This window comes from Henckelia pumila, chromosome 2 (assembly GCF_033568475.1).
Source record: "Henckelia pumila isolate YLH828 chromosome 2, ASM3356847v2, whole genome shotgun sequence".
NCBI lineage: Eukaryota > Viridiplantae > Streptophyta > Magnoliopsida > Lamiales > Gesneriaceae > Henckelia > Henckelia pumila.
Genome location: NC_133121.1, coordinates 100763784 through 100779450, shown reverse-complemented (window position 1 = coordinate 100779450; position 15667 = coordinate 100763784). Strand labels below are relative to the sequence as shown.

General features: G+C 36.0%; 2 protein-coding genes across 4 annotated transcripts; one reads left to right on the top strand and one right to left on the bottom strand.

Moving 5' to 3' along the window:
• Positions 1 to 2734: 2734 nt before the first annotated feature.
• Positions 2735 to 6227, top strand: LOC140882412 (uncharacterized). Of its 3 annotated transcripts, none has more exons than XR_012150207.1 (6): positions 2735 to 2867; positions 3011 to 3108; positions 3245 to 3344; positions 5104 to 5286; positions 5418 to 5640; positions 5728 to 5866. XR_012150207.1 is itself a non-coding variant. In XM_073288404.1 (6 exons), the coding sequence occupies exons 1-5, from the start codon at positions 2811 to 2813 to the stop codon at positions 5848 to 5850; spliced, it is 561 nt and encodes a 186-aa protein (XP_073144505.1). In that variant the 5' UTR covers positions 2735 to 2810; the 3' UTR covers positions 5851 to 5870; positions 5976 to 6227. The 3 variants fall into 3 exon arrangements, 2 of the variants coding, with proteins under 2 accessions (XP_073144505.1, XP_073144504.1); XM_073288404.1 differs by lacking the exon at positions 5418 to 5640 and adding an exon at positions 5976 to 6227 and having other exon boundaries at positions 5728 to 5870; XM_073288403.1 differs by lacking the exon at positions 5418 to 5640 and having other exon boundaries at positions 5728 to 6227.
• A 3003-nt stretch (positions 6228 to 9230) lies between these two features.
• LOC140880407 (patatin-like protein 6) lies at positions 9231 to 15467 on the bottom strand. Its single transcript, XM_073284822.1, has 3 exons — positions 14076 to 15467; positions 11479 to 11772; positions 9231 to 9661 (listed from the first exon to the last, which is right to left on the bottom strand). The coding sequence occupies exons 1-2, from the start codon at positions 15216 to 15218 to the stop codon at positions 11503 to 11505; spliced, it is 1413 nt and encodes a 470-aa protein (XP_073140923.1). The 5' UTR covers positions 15219 to 15467; the 3' UTR covers positions 9231 to 9661; positions 11479 to 11502.
• Positions 15468 to 15667: the final 200 nt, after the last annotated feature.

Genomic DNA, 15667 nt, shown 5'->3' with positions numbered 1-15667 from the left:
TCTCCGCAAATGACCTCACACCATCACAACCTCTCGACGTGGTTGCCTCGGCACTTGACATGACCGCATCAGGAGTCACCTGAATATCTAAACATAAAGTTGATTTTTTATTATACTATACATAAATATATAAGTAAAAAATGCATCAACTCACCTTTAGAGGATTCTTCTGGTATAGTTGGCAGCTCAGCTCGGCTATTATAGAGAAACAATTTCTTGACCATATTATGATCCACACCTAATAGCATACATCAAATAAATTAAAATTCTAAAGAGAATTCTATTACATAATCCTCTTATGCAAACATAATTAAAAATTACTCACCAACGTCTGTCTCAAGTACAGATGATTTCCTCTTCTGTCTTCTGCAATAGACTGTGCTAAAATCTCTCTGATCATGCACTGTTTTTTTAGACCTGATCTCATCCAAACCTGCTCTAATTTGTTCCACCAAAATCGATCTCAACTCATCAAAACCCAATCTCATTTCCGTTCTGCACTCTCTCATCTCTGTACGCAATGATTTAACATTATCCTCCAATGCACTCAAACGATGCTCCAGTGGTGATGAGCGGCGGAAAGGATTGAGTCCAAAGTGGACTCGTGGACCTGTACGAATTAGAGAACTGGTGCTGGAGCTGGATCTAGTGGCTTCAGCAGAAGAGGTGCTAGAGCTGGATCTAGTGACTTCAATAGAAGGGGTGCGGGAACCATCTTGACAAGAAGGTGTGTGCTGGACTAGGGGAGACTCCACATCATTCTCGAGAGGGTGCTGACTACATATAACAGTCTGACCCTGACTCCACAGCTCTAGTACCCGAGTGGTGACAAGATCTGGTGCAGAATCAACAAATACATCGGTCGTATAATATGATGACACGAGCTCCTCAGGAGTAGGAGTCAAACATCCAACACAATCCTTTATTAATTTAATATCGTATTAGATAAATTAAAAATTTATTACAAGAGTTATTATATCAAATTAATTCATATTACTTACATGTATATCACAGGCACCAAAGGCTGCACAAACATCAACATCAGACGGGGCACGGTTTGAGGACCACGTGTTAGTTATCCACTGAAACATCCTGGGCAACATCAAACCGTCCACCACATCTCTTCTCTTGGAAAACTTTTCTTCCACACTAGGATAATATTCATAAGCAAGTATCTGTAACATAAATTTCAAGCAATGTTATTATTAGAAATAAAGAAAACAAAGTCATTTTAAAATTTAAAATTAAAAAAAATGATATACCTGCAGAGGAAGCACAAAACCACTGAGAAAAAAACTGTCATCAACTTCTTTACAACCATGTGCCTCGCTAAGGGAAGTATATTTCCCTAAAAGGTCTTTTTTCAAAGATTTGATGGCATCCCGATAGACTATTCTACCCCAAGGATAACTATTAAATCTATCCAAATCTTCTATAAGCCTTAACCATCTGAGATCAATATTCATGCTCTTTTTTCTACTTCCCCCCCACCGAGCACAACACAATAAAAATAAAGACTAGCTATCTTCAACTTCTCCACATCCATCCCCTCGGTCTCATTATGCCCTACGGCTTTGATCTTTGCCTCCAAATCACTGAGAAAAATCTGAGACTTACCAACAAAATGTCTGGATACAAAGACATCTCCCTCTGGTAAATTATCGGCTCTATACCGCAATCGAGACCGGTTATTAAACAATACTCTAACATAAAAAATCTTACCGGCCTCTTGCGCACGACCATCCAAAAATCATCACTGTTATTATCAAATATCTGCCTACTCATTAGATACCAAATAATTTGACCGAAAACATTAAAATCTCGGTAATACTTAATGAGATTACCAATGGAGAGTGCTCAAAAAACGTCACTCTCTCATTGTTGTTTAGATTGTTATGAATCTTCTCCGACGTCTCTTTATACCTCGACTTCATAGTCAATTTGACACGAAAAATTACATCCTTACCTAATTTTGTTGGCAAATGCACCTGCAAAATACAAAAATATATGCTTTAGAATAATTAAAAAAACAATTATTAGATGAGTAAACCTAGAGAGCAATAAGTACTTGGGTCAGATCCAAGCTTGGGTCTGCCAAGCACGGTCTGCCAAGTGCCAAACACTTGGCAGACCCAAGCTCGGGTCTGACCAAAGTGATCGGACCCAAGCTTGGGTCTGCCAAGCACTTGGTCAACCCGTACTTGGCAGACCCAAGCTTGGGTCCGATCACTTTGGTCAGACCCGAGCTTGGGTCTGCCAAGTACGGGTCTGACCAAGTGCTTGGCAGACCCAAGTGCTTGGCAGACCCAAGTGCTTGGGTCGACTCAAGCGTGGGTCAGACCCAAGTGCTTGGGTCTGCACCGTGCTTTCGAAGCTTGGGTCTGACCCAAGCTTGGGTCTTCCCAATTTGTTTTTTTTTTTTTTGATATTTTAAATAAATAATTTGAGAAAACATATCAGATTGTTGTTCATTTCGTTGATAAAGATTTGAGAAGAAGAATAAAGTTTTTTTTGAAAAAAAGAGAACGGTGAGACGAGGTCTGTAACGAGGGATTGAGAAGATAGTTTGAAAGAGGGGAATAACGATAAGAGTGACATAAAGATTTAGGATTAAATAATGTTTTAAAACATATAATGATACATATGCAATTAAACAGAGGGACAATATGGTAAATGGAGAGTTGAATTTTTTTTTAGATAAAATAAAAATGACTCCCTTTTTCCCCAATTTTCCCAAAGCGAACCTGCAACTCATTTGAAGATTACTGACTAGTGTGAACATTAAATCCTTGAGATCTGAAGCTGTTTCCATGGCTCCCTTAGCTCCTAAATCTGGCGACGCCATTTTCGCTAGCGTTGAACGTGTGGTAGGTTTTGCAATCCCGTTGGAAAAAAATTAACGAGCCCTATTAACAGTTTTGGTGGCTTTTGTTCTTGAATCCTAGTTATAGATGTTTTTACCATTCAATTCTTGTTCTGAAACTCATATTGGTGTTAATTTTTGTGTCAGAATGCGGAGCTTTTCACTCTGACATACGGTGCTATGGTGCGCCAACTGATCACCGATCTGGAAGAGGTTGAGGAGGTTAACAAGCAGCTCGATCAAATGTTTGTAAATGAATCTCTGATGTGTTCTTATCCTTCACTTATCGATTCTCCAGTTTACCTTGTTGGTAATTGGATGTTTAATTTTTCTGAAATTTTGTTTGACTTAAGGTGAATTTATCCGTTTTAAGCGTTGCAGGGGCTATAATATTGGAATCCGTCTAGTTGATGAATTTCTTGCGAAATCAAATGTTTCTAGATGTGTGGATTTTAAGGAAACAGCGGAAGTCATTGCAAAGGTCCTGTCTTTACTGCCCAGAACCACTTCTTCTCTTTTTCCTGTTCTCTGCTGATTCTTTATTTTGTTCACTTCCTAGAACTATTTAAAGCTTTTGTCTTTGAATTGTATTTTTTACATATGCTCTCTTTTAATCAGTCAAATGTTGGTTGAGGTATCTAGATAGCATTTTGTATTTGATTGGTTTCCCATTACAGTGCCAATGATGTTGTTAACTTTCTTTCCACCTTTGCGGAATTATTATCTAGCATACTAGTTCTGACTATAGCTATCGGTGAACCATGGTAGTTGTCAAGACAAAGTGACAATTCAAAGCCTTGGCACAGCAAGGCACAAACTACTGTTTCAGTTAGAGTGAAAATCTTTAACGATGTGTACACCTTGTAATGAGATACTTAGATTTTTAGCAATTTGCAGTAGAGTTGCTTAAGTTCATGAATTTTTAATGGCAAGAGAAAGCAGGGTAGGAGTGTTTCATAAAATGGAGGGATAGAATTGAAGCGTTCCTGGTTTATGCAATGGAGTGTTTTTAGGTGATCCTTGGCACGGATTCAGTTGGACTGGGCCATTGGGTTATTATTATTTTAACACGAAGAAGCACTCCTCGTAGCACTTTAAGCACAATTTGAGCACCACAAAAAGCACAGGGCTTTTGAAAAGGTTGTGCCCGTGGCGTTTCCCGGGTGTACTGACTTTGTCTAGCTGTGTCCAAAGCATGGATGAGCTAGGTGCGAGCCTGCTAATAAAGATGCCCATGACATCTTAAAAAGCATCTTTAAGAAACCTGAGGGTTAGGTGACTTAATCGTTGGATGTCCCTGAATTCATATGGTTCTCTAGAGTGTTTGGATATCTATTTTTGCACCTTTCACTGACAAACTGTTGTGTTCCTAACAAATTCCATATTTTTTTATTGTCTTGACTCTTGACGCCATCCTGCAATGTTCAGAACATTAAAAATATTACAACTCTTTCCTCCTCAAAGGTGTGGTTTTTTTAAGGGATTATTGCCTTATAGCTGCTTGTTGATGCCTTGATGGTTGTGAAGTCTGAGATTCAAAACTTGATCATGGACCAAACAGGAAAATTTGAAAGAGCTTCTGTTATTTGTTATTGGTTCTACAGATTAGAATTTGAGAATGATATGAACTGGAAGTTTGCTGAATTTTGTCAAGAGAAATGAGCATTAAGCAGTTTGAACATCAACTCTATGAATTTTGACGATGCAATTATGCTATTATTGCTCAATTTAGTATTTTGGTAAGCATGCAGGGTTACATCTAGTAGTCTTAGGAAAACGAAAGGTTGAGGCTTTTTTAATTGTCCTCGAGTGTGGACTATTCTGAAACTTCATTTTTAATAGACATAGAAAGCTTTTGTTTAACCCCAAATGGATGTTTTGTTCACCCAAAATAACTCGAACAAAATGTTTTTATAGATAGAACATAGAACGCCCAGGAGAATATAAAATGAAAGGTGTTTCACACTCTGTTTGCTTGATCGTGATCAGTCATGTGAGGAATGGCTTCTTACTCAATTTAGGCAGACTCTATTTAGGTTAGCCTTTATCTTTGAAAAAATTATTGATGACTTACTACTTATGAATGATTATTATCTAAGCCAGTGCATCAACGGACCTATTCATCATACTTCCCTTGCCTTGTTAATGTATAAATGCCCCTTTTGAAATGTTGGCATGAATTTAAGTATCGTAAAATAAAATTCTTATCGAATCCAATATTCAAAACCTGATATGAACAGGTTGGATTCAAAATGTTTTTGGGTGTCACTGCATCTGTCACGAACTGGGATGCTGAGGGAACAACCTGCAGTATAATTTTGGAGGATAATCCACTTGTAGATTTTGTCGAGCTTCCTGATACCTGTCAAGGTCTTTACTATTGCAATATTCTAAGTGGAGTAATCAGAGGAGCTCTTGAGATGGTGAGCACATCGGACTCAATCATGATCTTCGCAGATGTGTTTCTATATATATATATATATGTGTGTGTGTGTGTGTGAATACTTTTTCCGATTAAGAATGATCAATTTGGAAAATGCCTCGTCTTCAACAGCCCTCTTGGCATGGTCATATCATATCTTACATAATTCACCCTCTGAGCAATTGTTCAAGGGTATAAGGCAAAAATTGGAGGGGACGATGTTATTAAAATTGAAGACGGGAAATCCATCTTGTCGAAGATGTGCTTTAACAGAAACCATCGGGTGTCCCTTTTTTCATATTATTATGGAGTTTGTTGTCTAGTTAATTTGAACCAGTCATGTACTCCCGGAAAGGTGAGACAATATCAGTATTCTTTCCATGACTATCCTGATGGTAAAAGTTCAAAATCATACAATTCAATGTCTCTTCCCTTATTTCAGGTGTCTATGAAAACTGAGGTCACATGGCTACGTGACATGCTTAGAGGGGATGATGTATTTGAGTTGCAAGTCAAACTTCTGAAGCAAATTCCCGAGGAATACCCATATAAAGACGACGAGTAATGTGCCTCATTCGCCTCCAGGTATACAAAATTTCTTCCTACGTCGATGGATCTCATATCCTCTTTGGGTTTAAGCGGCAACTGTATCCCCTTTCATCTATTGACATTTTTCTTATCGAAATCAAGCATTCCAGTATCGAATGGGTTGGCTCTGGTCAGTTAGTTTACAGGGTCTAGTTGACATTTCGTGCACGACATCCAGTGAATCTTCGATTACCAGATGATTATATAATCAATTATAGTGTGTTTCGGCTATTTGGGACATCGAATTCGGGGTATTCTTTTTGTAGATTAACTATGCTGCATACATTCTCTCAAATTCCCCAGGCTGATACATGAGCCAATAAATTTTACTGTCTTTTTTCATTTACAAAATAATATTTTTTGATTATATAGGGGAAGTCAATATTCAGTTTATTTTGTTATTGTTCAAAAAAGGGAGTAGGAATTGGAACACGATTTGTAGAATGTGAGGCCAAATCGAACTTTTGAATTGATCAATTATTATAATCCAAACAAAGAAAAAGAAAAATCATAATCAAAGCGGAGCTACTCCGATAAATTTTACATAGATAGCCAAAATAACAAACTCGACATTCCAAGTTCCATGTTTTTTACATAAATATTATTCTAACTATTCATTTGGTTTGGAGAAATAAGAATAGTCAAAATGAAATGTTGAATCAGATTTTATTTATTTATTTTTTAAAAAAACATAATAATTGGTTTAAAAATGTTCAAATAATGACCACCTTAAAATCTCCTCTATGTTTTTTTTTTAAAATACGTGATAATTGATGTAAACTTGGAAGTAATTATATTAACAATACGATGATAATGCGTCAACAGATTAAATAAATAAAAGAATATAGGAAAGTGTGTTTTCAATTTAATTTGTGCTTGAAAGGGATATGGCGCAGTGCTTGTTTTGCATTCATATCAAAGTTTTTTTTTTTTTGACCTAACATTCATAGCAAAGATTTAATTGTAATATTCCACCAATTATTATGAATTGACAATTAGAATCATCACAAAAACTCTTATCAAATGGTCTCATTGAGAAATTTGTGAGACAAATTTATTAATAAACTTTATCCATAAAAAAAATGTTACTTTTTATGATAAAATTAATTGTAAATACGAGTTGAATCGATTCATTTCACAAATATAAATCCGTGGCATCGCAGATAACCTACTTGTAGAGCATTTTCCACGTTGGGTATATTTAGGGGTGAAATTTGACCAAGTGACACATTATATATTACATCGAACCATCGAGCAGTTCAATCTCCAAATAGTAATAAATTTAAATTAACTTGTACTATACTCATATTATATGATTTTCTTATTTCAAAAAATCCCTAAACCCCTTTTGCTTTAATTGGCATGATTTTGTCCGGTCTTAGGCTGATTAAAGTAAACTAGATAGCATAATTGGAGTGGACCAAATACTTTTTATTTTGTTAATAAAATAAAAAAGCACTTAAAGTCATAATCACCAATTATTAACACCAAATTATTCGACCATTCACACGTCTTTGTCCACTTATAAATTTAATATATGTCATCTATATTTTATTAAATCGTGTGATGTTCTTTGTAATGGCTACTTTTGAGTCTACCTACAACAACAAACTTCAATCACAAAATTGAATGAATGGAGTAAAGGTAAAATACATATATGTGTATGCGCGCGCTCGAGTAATATAAAACATATTTGAACGTGATCCAAAAGTCCAAAAGCCTACGATAAATGTTGAATTAGGTTTTGCCTAAATAAAAGATAAAGCTAAAGTAGATTCGATTATTGTGCTAAAAAACACAAACAAGATTATATTTTTATCCAAATGTCCTAAACAATTCGTCCTTAGTGGCAAAGAAGGGAGAATAAGAATATGCAAGTGGTTGGATGGTGCCAATCTAGAAAATAAGCAAATCATTTTGATAAATATTTGTCAATATATGCTATGAGTGTAAACATACACGCACACAAGTACATACGTCGACACAAAAAAATTCTTGTGTGATCTTCGCATTGATTAATTTTGTGAGATAGATCTCTGTTTTAATTTGAATCATGAAAAAGTATTATTTTTTATGCTAAAAATATTTTTTTTCATTTTATATATGGATATGAATTATATGATCGACCCGTCTCATAGATAAATATATGTGAAATCGTCTCATAGAAGATCTATCTAATATAGACAAAAACTCTTATGAGACGGTCTCACGAGTCATTTTTGTGAGACGGATCTCCTATTTGGGTTACCCATTAAAAATATTATCTTTTATGCTAAAAGTATTACTTATTATTGTAAATATAGGTAAAGTTGACCTGTCTCACAAAAGACCTACCCCTATCTATATGTCCACGTGTGTGATGATAAATGAACATAAAATTGTGATTTCTCCATTTTATCCGTGCCTTTTGATAAAATATATAAATCACATAGCTACCAATTTGTTCTTCTTTTACGTATGGGTGTAGTAGTATTTAAAAAATAAAATAAAATCAAAGTCCAACAACAACTTTAGAAATTTTATAACTGCGTACATTCTTTCAATCTCCATTTGAGTTAATAGAATAGAATAATAATCTGAATAAATTAATAAGATAATGTTTTTGTTGGCATACCACGTTGTGTTTCTCCAAACAAATATTTATTGAATATTATCTATTTAAAAAATATATATATACTATCTTACTTATTTTTCCTTTTAATTTCTATGGAGCTGACTTTTAATCACAGTAAAAATATTTTATTTGGAATTTGCAATGTTAAAATAGTTTTGAATTGTCCGAAAATTTTGCAGTTGGAGGTGGAACTGTGGAATTGGCTCGTCTTATTAGAGAGTGTTTGCTATATTTCATGCATATACACAAGTGATTAAATTTCTATACCATGAAAAAGTTGAGAAAAATTAAAAGTAGATATCGTTTGAAAAACAAAGTGAAAAGTTTAAATCAGAAATATATAATGTTTGATAAATAAATAATTTTAATACTGATTTTTTTATACAAATTATTAGAAGCAAAATCAGCATCTAACTATCTTCTCGATTTCAATTAAATTAATTAAATTTTAAAAAAAGCCAATGCAGAATCCGAATTTTTTTTAAAAAACACGAAACTAATATTTTAAAGTCAAAAGTCAAGAATCACTTTTTCCTTTCCAAGAGGGAATCTTTCGCTGTTGGAAAGATTTTATTGCCGAAAAGATAGAAATTTGCAAATATTAGTATTAGGAGCAAAAATCCCAGAAAGTAAGAGTAGCAGGAGGTCCAAGACGACCTAAAATGTTCGAGACAAGACGGAAAATTGAAAAATGACATATTAAAATATTATTAATATTATTATTAAAATAAAAAGTCCACCAATCCTATAAAATCTCATCAAAATTAAAATTTAAAAAAAATTACAATGAACTATATTCTAGGCAGCCAGCACAAACAACACCGGTGAATCAAAATTAAAAAAAAATGGGCACAAAAAAAGATTTTTAAAAAAATAGTAATAAAATATTGAAAGAAATAAGAAGGCTTTTTTCACAATGGACAAATTTTCATGTTCCACCATGCCGTGTAATATGGCAGGCAAGGAATCTAACCAAAATCCACACTTTTTTTAAAAAAACTTTTTTTACAGTTGACACTCCTTTTCACTTCACTCCAATACCATTGTCCCTCTCACCTACTCACTTCTCCTCCAATCCTGCCAAAGTAAAAGCTTGCAATCTTTGCCTTTCTTCTTACATCCTTGTTTCTTGGTTTCTCTTTTTCTTCCAGGTTCACTCTCTACCTTTAGTTACCTGCATTGAATATTTGCAGTGATTCAACACCTCAAAAGTTGGACCAATTAGAGGGATTTCTTTGTTAGGTGCTAATTAATCCATACATGTTAGTTTAACCTTAATACATTTGGGATTGTGGGGTCTATAATATATTCAGACATGGATCCAACGGCCCGAATATAACTAGGGCCGTTGGAGGTGACATCCAGCTCCGAATTTTCCGGTGATTCCATGATAACTAGTAGATATGAATCACACATGTTGCCATTATGTAAGAAATAAAAAAAAAAAAAAAAAAAACTGTGGCAGGCTTTAAATGACAATGTAGGGCACAACCTGTAAAAAAGAAGAAAAAAACTACTGAAAAACATACATCTAGTGCTCTAATCATGGCTACCCTTTTAATTTTAATGACAGTGTAAATGTATAGTGAGCACAAGTAAATAATTTTTATTGCACTTTGTACTGTTACTGTTTTACACTTTGATCAGAGCTCAAGATAAGTTTTACTTTCTCTTCTTTATATACAAAGACCATCTTTTTGACTCCATTGTTTCCGGTTAGAAGTTGGTCTGTGAGAAGTCAAAAGACTACCAGTGGCTTCCCCTACAATTGTCCATGATAGTCTTTCTATGTATATTATATAGGGACACATGCAAATGCAGACTCATTATTGAAGATTCCACAAAGTGCAGCCAATAATCATGTGGTAGAAGGGAAAATCCTAGTCCTAGCTGATAAAGATGTGTGCCACTGTAATGACAAAACTTTTGTCTTTAGGAAATGTGACTCGTTCAACTCAGTTCTAAAGTGGTGCTTGCTAGTCAAACATGTAAGTTTTATATGTTTTGGAATGTAGGGAGGAGGTGGTCTTCCCCGGGGAACATAAAAATTAATAAAATATATGTGATTTTTTAAGATTTTCAAGTTTCACACTCTAATGAACAAGAAAGGGTAAAAAAAAAAATGCAGAGATCTAATGGACCAATAGTAAAACGTACTACAAATGTGTGTCATGGCCAATAAATTTGTAAGAAAAAGAGTGACCTCTTTATTAAAGATTCAAACATGGCATGATTCACAGTGCAAAATAGAAGGGCCCTCTCATTCATGGATGGAACTGGAACAGGTCCCCGAGTGTCACCTACCCAGTAAGATGAAATGACTGATGTACCCCTCATTCTCCTCCAGAAACAGTGTCGGTGAGCAAACAAAAGGGTCAAATCCTCTATGCCCACATACTTCTTTGTTTGGCTATAAATAACTTTCATCTTCCCAAGTACATCAAAATTAAAATTATGCCAACAACCAGAGGTGGTTGCAAGCATTGTTGTTTCTAGAGAAAATGACAAGACAGAAGCCATGGGAGCTACCAGAAACAAAACATCTGTATCTAAACAGTCATTAGGTATTCACAGAATCTTGATATATTATTGGAAAATAAAATTAGAGGAACCAAATTATGTGCCAATTATGATGCCCACACATGGGGCCGGTTTCGAAATTTTTTTATGGGGAGGACTCGAGCACTATGAGTCCATGCTCCATCGAGTATGTGGATCATAAGGAAATTAGAATGAGTAAGCACACAATTAGCCGTGCATTATTCCACAGAGACCAAACAATCATTCCAATCACTTCCACTCAGGCATCAAGTTCTTGCAATGTTATTTTAATTAAGAAGTTGAATTATCCTCTTTAAATGTTTTAAGTGGAGTGGGGCCTTGTTGATATCATCAGACAAAATAATGCAAGCAATAAAGAAAATGTAATGTGACAATTTTTTTTAATAATTATGCAATAAAGAATAATATAGTCAAAGGCAGTGAACTCACCATTTTTAAAATAAGTAAAGCTGTCTAAGATGGTTTTGGGGTAGCTTGCTTGAATGCAACAGTGGGAGCTATTCTACAACTCCTCCTCTGATGCTCTAACACAAGTTGTTCAGCAAACCAGTCCAGTTTCTCGAAATTGCTTTCTTCTCCGATCCTCTTCCCATTAAAGAGGATCGATTCGACATTTTTCTGCTTCAGCATGTCATCAGCTGCTCCTATTAGCATTTTTACTTTGCTCGGGCTAGCGTCTGAATCGGTGGCTGCGCCGTATCTGTTCGTATTGGATCCATTAGCCTGCGATTCGTAACGATAAAAAAATATGTTAACAAACCAGATGGGATGTAGTTTGAAGTATATTTTTTAAATTCCAAAAGGGGACCTTCCAGATTAATTAAGAAATCACCAATAATTTTCACAAAATTCCCTTACAGAATTTTGATTCTGAGTACAAAAGTGTTTGATGTAAAATAACCATCTAAAATAAAAAAGGCCATTTGTGCCGACTGCTGATGCCCCACTCCATTGTTTCTATTCCATCTGGGAAGGCGTGGGGTGCTTTACAATAATGCTTAAGAGTTAAAATCTAGCAACTAACAAAAGGAGCCACTTAATGAAAAAACAACTCAGTCAACTGCAAATCATTTGGTTTCGGTATTTATCAAATAATTTATCACAATTTCATATTCAAGGAAACAAGTAGGATTTAATTATCAAATCCTTATCATTATTATCAGATTCTTCCCTAAGTAGCCATATGCTCCAACAGTATAATTTCTGTTTTCAGTCAATTCCAAACCATGCCATTTGAAATGTCACTAAACAAATATTACAATCACCAAATGTACAGACACTATTGTACACCTGATAATGATTTAACAAACAACACCAAGAAAATTATTTTGCACGGCTAAAATCTCGTGGGAGGACCATACAAGAAATTAGGAAATAAACCCCACTCTACTCCTGTTATCAGGAAATTTAGGCGTAACATAAGAACGGCAAAAAAAGAAACAATAAGCAAGAACCTCTTCAAGTCATTTTCAGATCACATCTATATAAAAAAAATGTAATCATTGATGTTAAAATTTTTATGTTTTCTGAACCAGCATTTTGCTGTTGAGAGCCATAAATTATGGTTAGGGGGCCAAAAGATAATATATATTAACTTAATATCATTTTCTTGAAATCATTAAATTGCTAAAGGTATGATGAATCATTTAAATGTGTGGTCCACATTATTCTTTTTCCTGCGTTAATTCTTAAAACCTTACAAGATTGCTAGCTGCCTTTCCTTATTTTGTCACTAAAATTATTTCAAAACTTGCAATAAAATTCGACATTATAGACGTCTACGAACATTTTGGATATTGTGAAAGTGCATTTTACAGCAGCCAGTCAAAATAACATGTGACTTTGCTGTAAAATAACAAGAAAATAAATTCAAATTAAAAACACAGTCTGTCAAACTTTAAGTCAAGCCATTTTTTACCCTTTTCAAACCAATATTAATTAAAAAACTGAACGAATTAAATATATCCAACCACAAAGGAATTGATGAAAAATATATTTGCCAACAGGGAACATTCAAGACCCGAAATAACTGCACTTAAAAGAAAGCCCCAGTGACTGTAAAAATAGGAGCATTTGAATCTAATTGCCTACAAAATCTTTGCCACACTGTAAAAACACTCACTCACCTTGAGCTGTCATTAATTTGGCGAAGACAACACCATTTGCCAAATCAACAACAGGATATTGACATTGATTAAGTCTATAAAAAATTCCCACCTTATTAGTTAAGGTGGATATTATGTTGCTATACCATATACCAAATTCTTTGATCATTTAAATGAAAATATCTGTATCTAGCGACAAATATATATATATATATAATATACACAAACACACACACACACACATCATCACTACCCTTTGGCCTCCTCCTATTGTACTCAACTCTGCACATTCTCTCTTGCAAACAAAACACACAGTATTAAATTGCATGCCCCCAAAATGTCCAGCTTATCACATTAAACCTCATCCCCATCCCCATCCCCCAGCCTGTCTCCTTACTCCAAAACTTCCAAACTTTGAAAGAAAAAAAAACTTGAAAGTCATTAATAAAATTTGGTTTTTATCATTCTTTCATGCTCCATAAACAAATTCGAAAGCTCAAATACCACATGGAGAAAGATTGATGGCCCCATATTAAATAAGAATTATCCATTGTTCCTCAACGTTTGGTTAATTAATTCTCATGGAAGGATGGAGCCTGGTGATAGTAGAAGAAGTGGGCCAATACATGAACATATGAAAACAAAATCTTTGCCCCCATCATCATTTTACATTTCGGTTTCATCTAACTGGATAAAATTCTTGGCTCCCGTATGATGGTAGAAATAGAACAGAAAAAAAAGATTGATAAATCGTGGTAAATTTAGTAAATAAATATCGATAATCGACACTAAAAGAATTTCTATGAAATAAATATAGATAAGAGGGCTCCAATTCAACGACATTCGGTGGCCAGCATACGGAGACTGATCGTACCAACCAAGACTTTTGTTGCATTAAATTAAATGTTGTTGATTGCGTACCTGAACGCGGACGTAGTTACTGGCACGGCTCTGACCGAAAGCCATTGCCACGGCGTGGTCCACTAACTCCGCCGAGCCGGAGCCGGAAATGCGAGCCAGGGGCCGAGCCCAGTCCTTTGCCTTCCATTTCTTGACCTGTTCGTAGTCGAAGCTGCCGGCCAGGAGCTGCTCGCCGGCTCCGAGGGAGAGTACCAAAATATCCTCGACCCCCCTCACGAAAGGGAACTCCTGTTTGTTATGCAGCACGTGCGTGATAGCCGCCGCCGTGGGGTTGTTCATGGCCAGCCCGCCGTCCACGGCCACGCAACGGGTCGACCCATCGACCGACCTCATACAAACCGGGTCGAACAACCCGGGTTCGGCTGATGTGGCCATACACACCTCCCAGAGGTTGAAATCGAAGCTGTCTGTTTCGAGAGCATCGGCTCTGGAGAAGAGAAACGGCGCCGTGCTGGTGAGATCGTAGCATGGGATCAAAACCGGTTTCAGCGTGTCTTTCAAGGTCAAGCTCCGCCCGGTTTTTTCATCCTTGAAGGCGTCTCTCATCGCCTTCTCCAAACCGGAGGTTGCCGAGCCGGCGACGCCGGTTTTGCTGAAGACCCGCTTGAAGATATTGCCCTTGGAGCTGCGCGGTTTCGCAGAGCGGTAGAATTTGTTGCCCTCCGCCGCGAGGAATTTCCAGGTATCGTCGGCGTCGAAAATCGGCCGATTCTGATCGTTGGTGGCGAATAGCATGGCCGTGAAAATCCCACCGACACCGCTGCCGGCGGCGACGTCGAAATAATCGGCGATTCTGGCGTTTGCATCCCCCGACCGATTCTTCAATGCCGTTTCCAAATACGACAGCGCTTTGCCAGACAAAATGTTCTGCATCCCACCTCCATCAACGCTGAGAATGCATATCTTCCCCCTCTGATTCTTCACAGATTGCACCCCATTTTCACCATTTACAACGGCCTCGTTCCGGCTCTGCGGCTGCTCCGCTATCTGCTTTGGAACCCAAAACTTCTGATCATCGCAGCCAAACAAGAACTTGCTCTCCAATATGGAGAAAATCTCGTAGCTCAATTTATCCGTATCTATACTGGGTTCTTGCATTTCAACCGCATGATTGTTAATCTTTTCAAATTCAACACACGCCATAACAATATCTCTTCACACCAAGAAAAAATCTCCTCTCTTCGTGCCTTCACATAAATTATGGCGACTAAAAATGGAGAACACGAAATGGGTTCCTATCTATATCCTGAGATTGCAGGCCACAAAACGAGAAAAGGTCAAATGATCGATCAAAACGAAGAAGAAGAAGAAGAGGGAATTCGGCAAACGAGACGTGAGAGAGGCAACGAAACAATATACAATACAATTCAGAGGCAGACCAAGACCATCTTTGTTTTCTTTTGCCTTTTATAAATTTTTTTTTAGTATTATTATCCACAAATATTATAACTAATTCAATATTTCTTTTTAATTAAACTAGTTTTTTTATTTAAGAAACGAGGGCCATTTTCCATATATTTTATTGATAAAATAAAATTTTAAATTAATTTTTTTTGTTTAACACCAGAGATGAAATGCCTTGCTATAATTAT

Excerpts from the sequence above, each read along its gene's own strand:
- LOC140882412 (XM_073288404.1), top strand. The coding sequence starts at position 2,811 with ATGGCTCCCTTAGCTCCTAAATCTGGCGACGCCATTTTCGCTAGCGTT. Across the intron at positions 3,109-3,244 it reads AACAAGCAGCTCGATCAAAT|GGGCTATAATATTGGAATCC; the intron begins GTTTGTAAATGA and ends TAAGCGTTGCAG. Across the intron at positions 3,345-5,103 it reads CAGCGGAAGTCATTGCAAAG|GTTGGATTCAAAATGTTTTT; the intron begins GTCCTGTCTTTA and ends TGATATGAACAG.
- LOC140880407 (XM_073284822.1), bottom strand. The coding sequence starts at position 15,218 with ATGGCGTGTGTTGAATTTGAAAAGATTAACAATCATGCGGTTGAAATG. Across the intron at positions 11,773-14,075 it reads GTAACTACGTCCGCGTTCAG|GCTAATGGATCCAATACGAA; the intron begins GTACGCAATCAA and ends TACGAATCGCAG.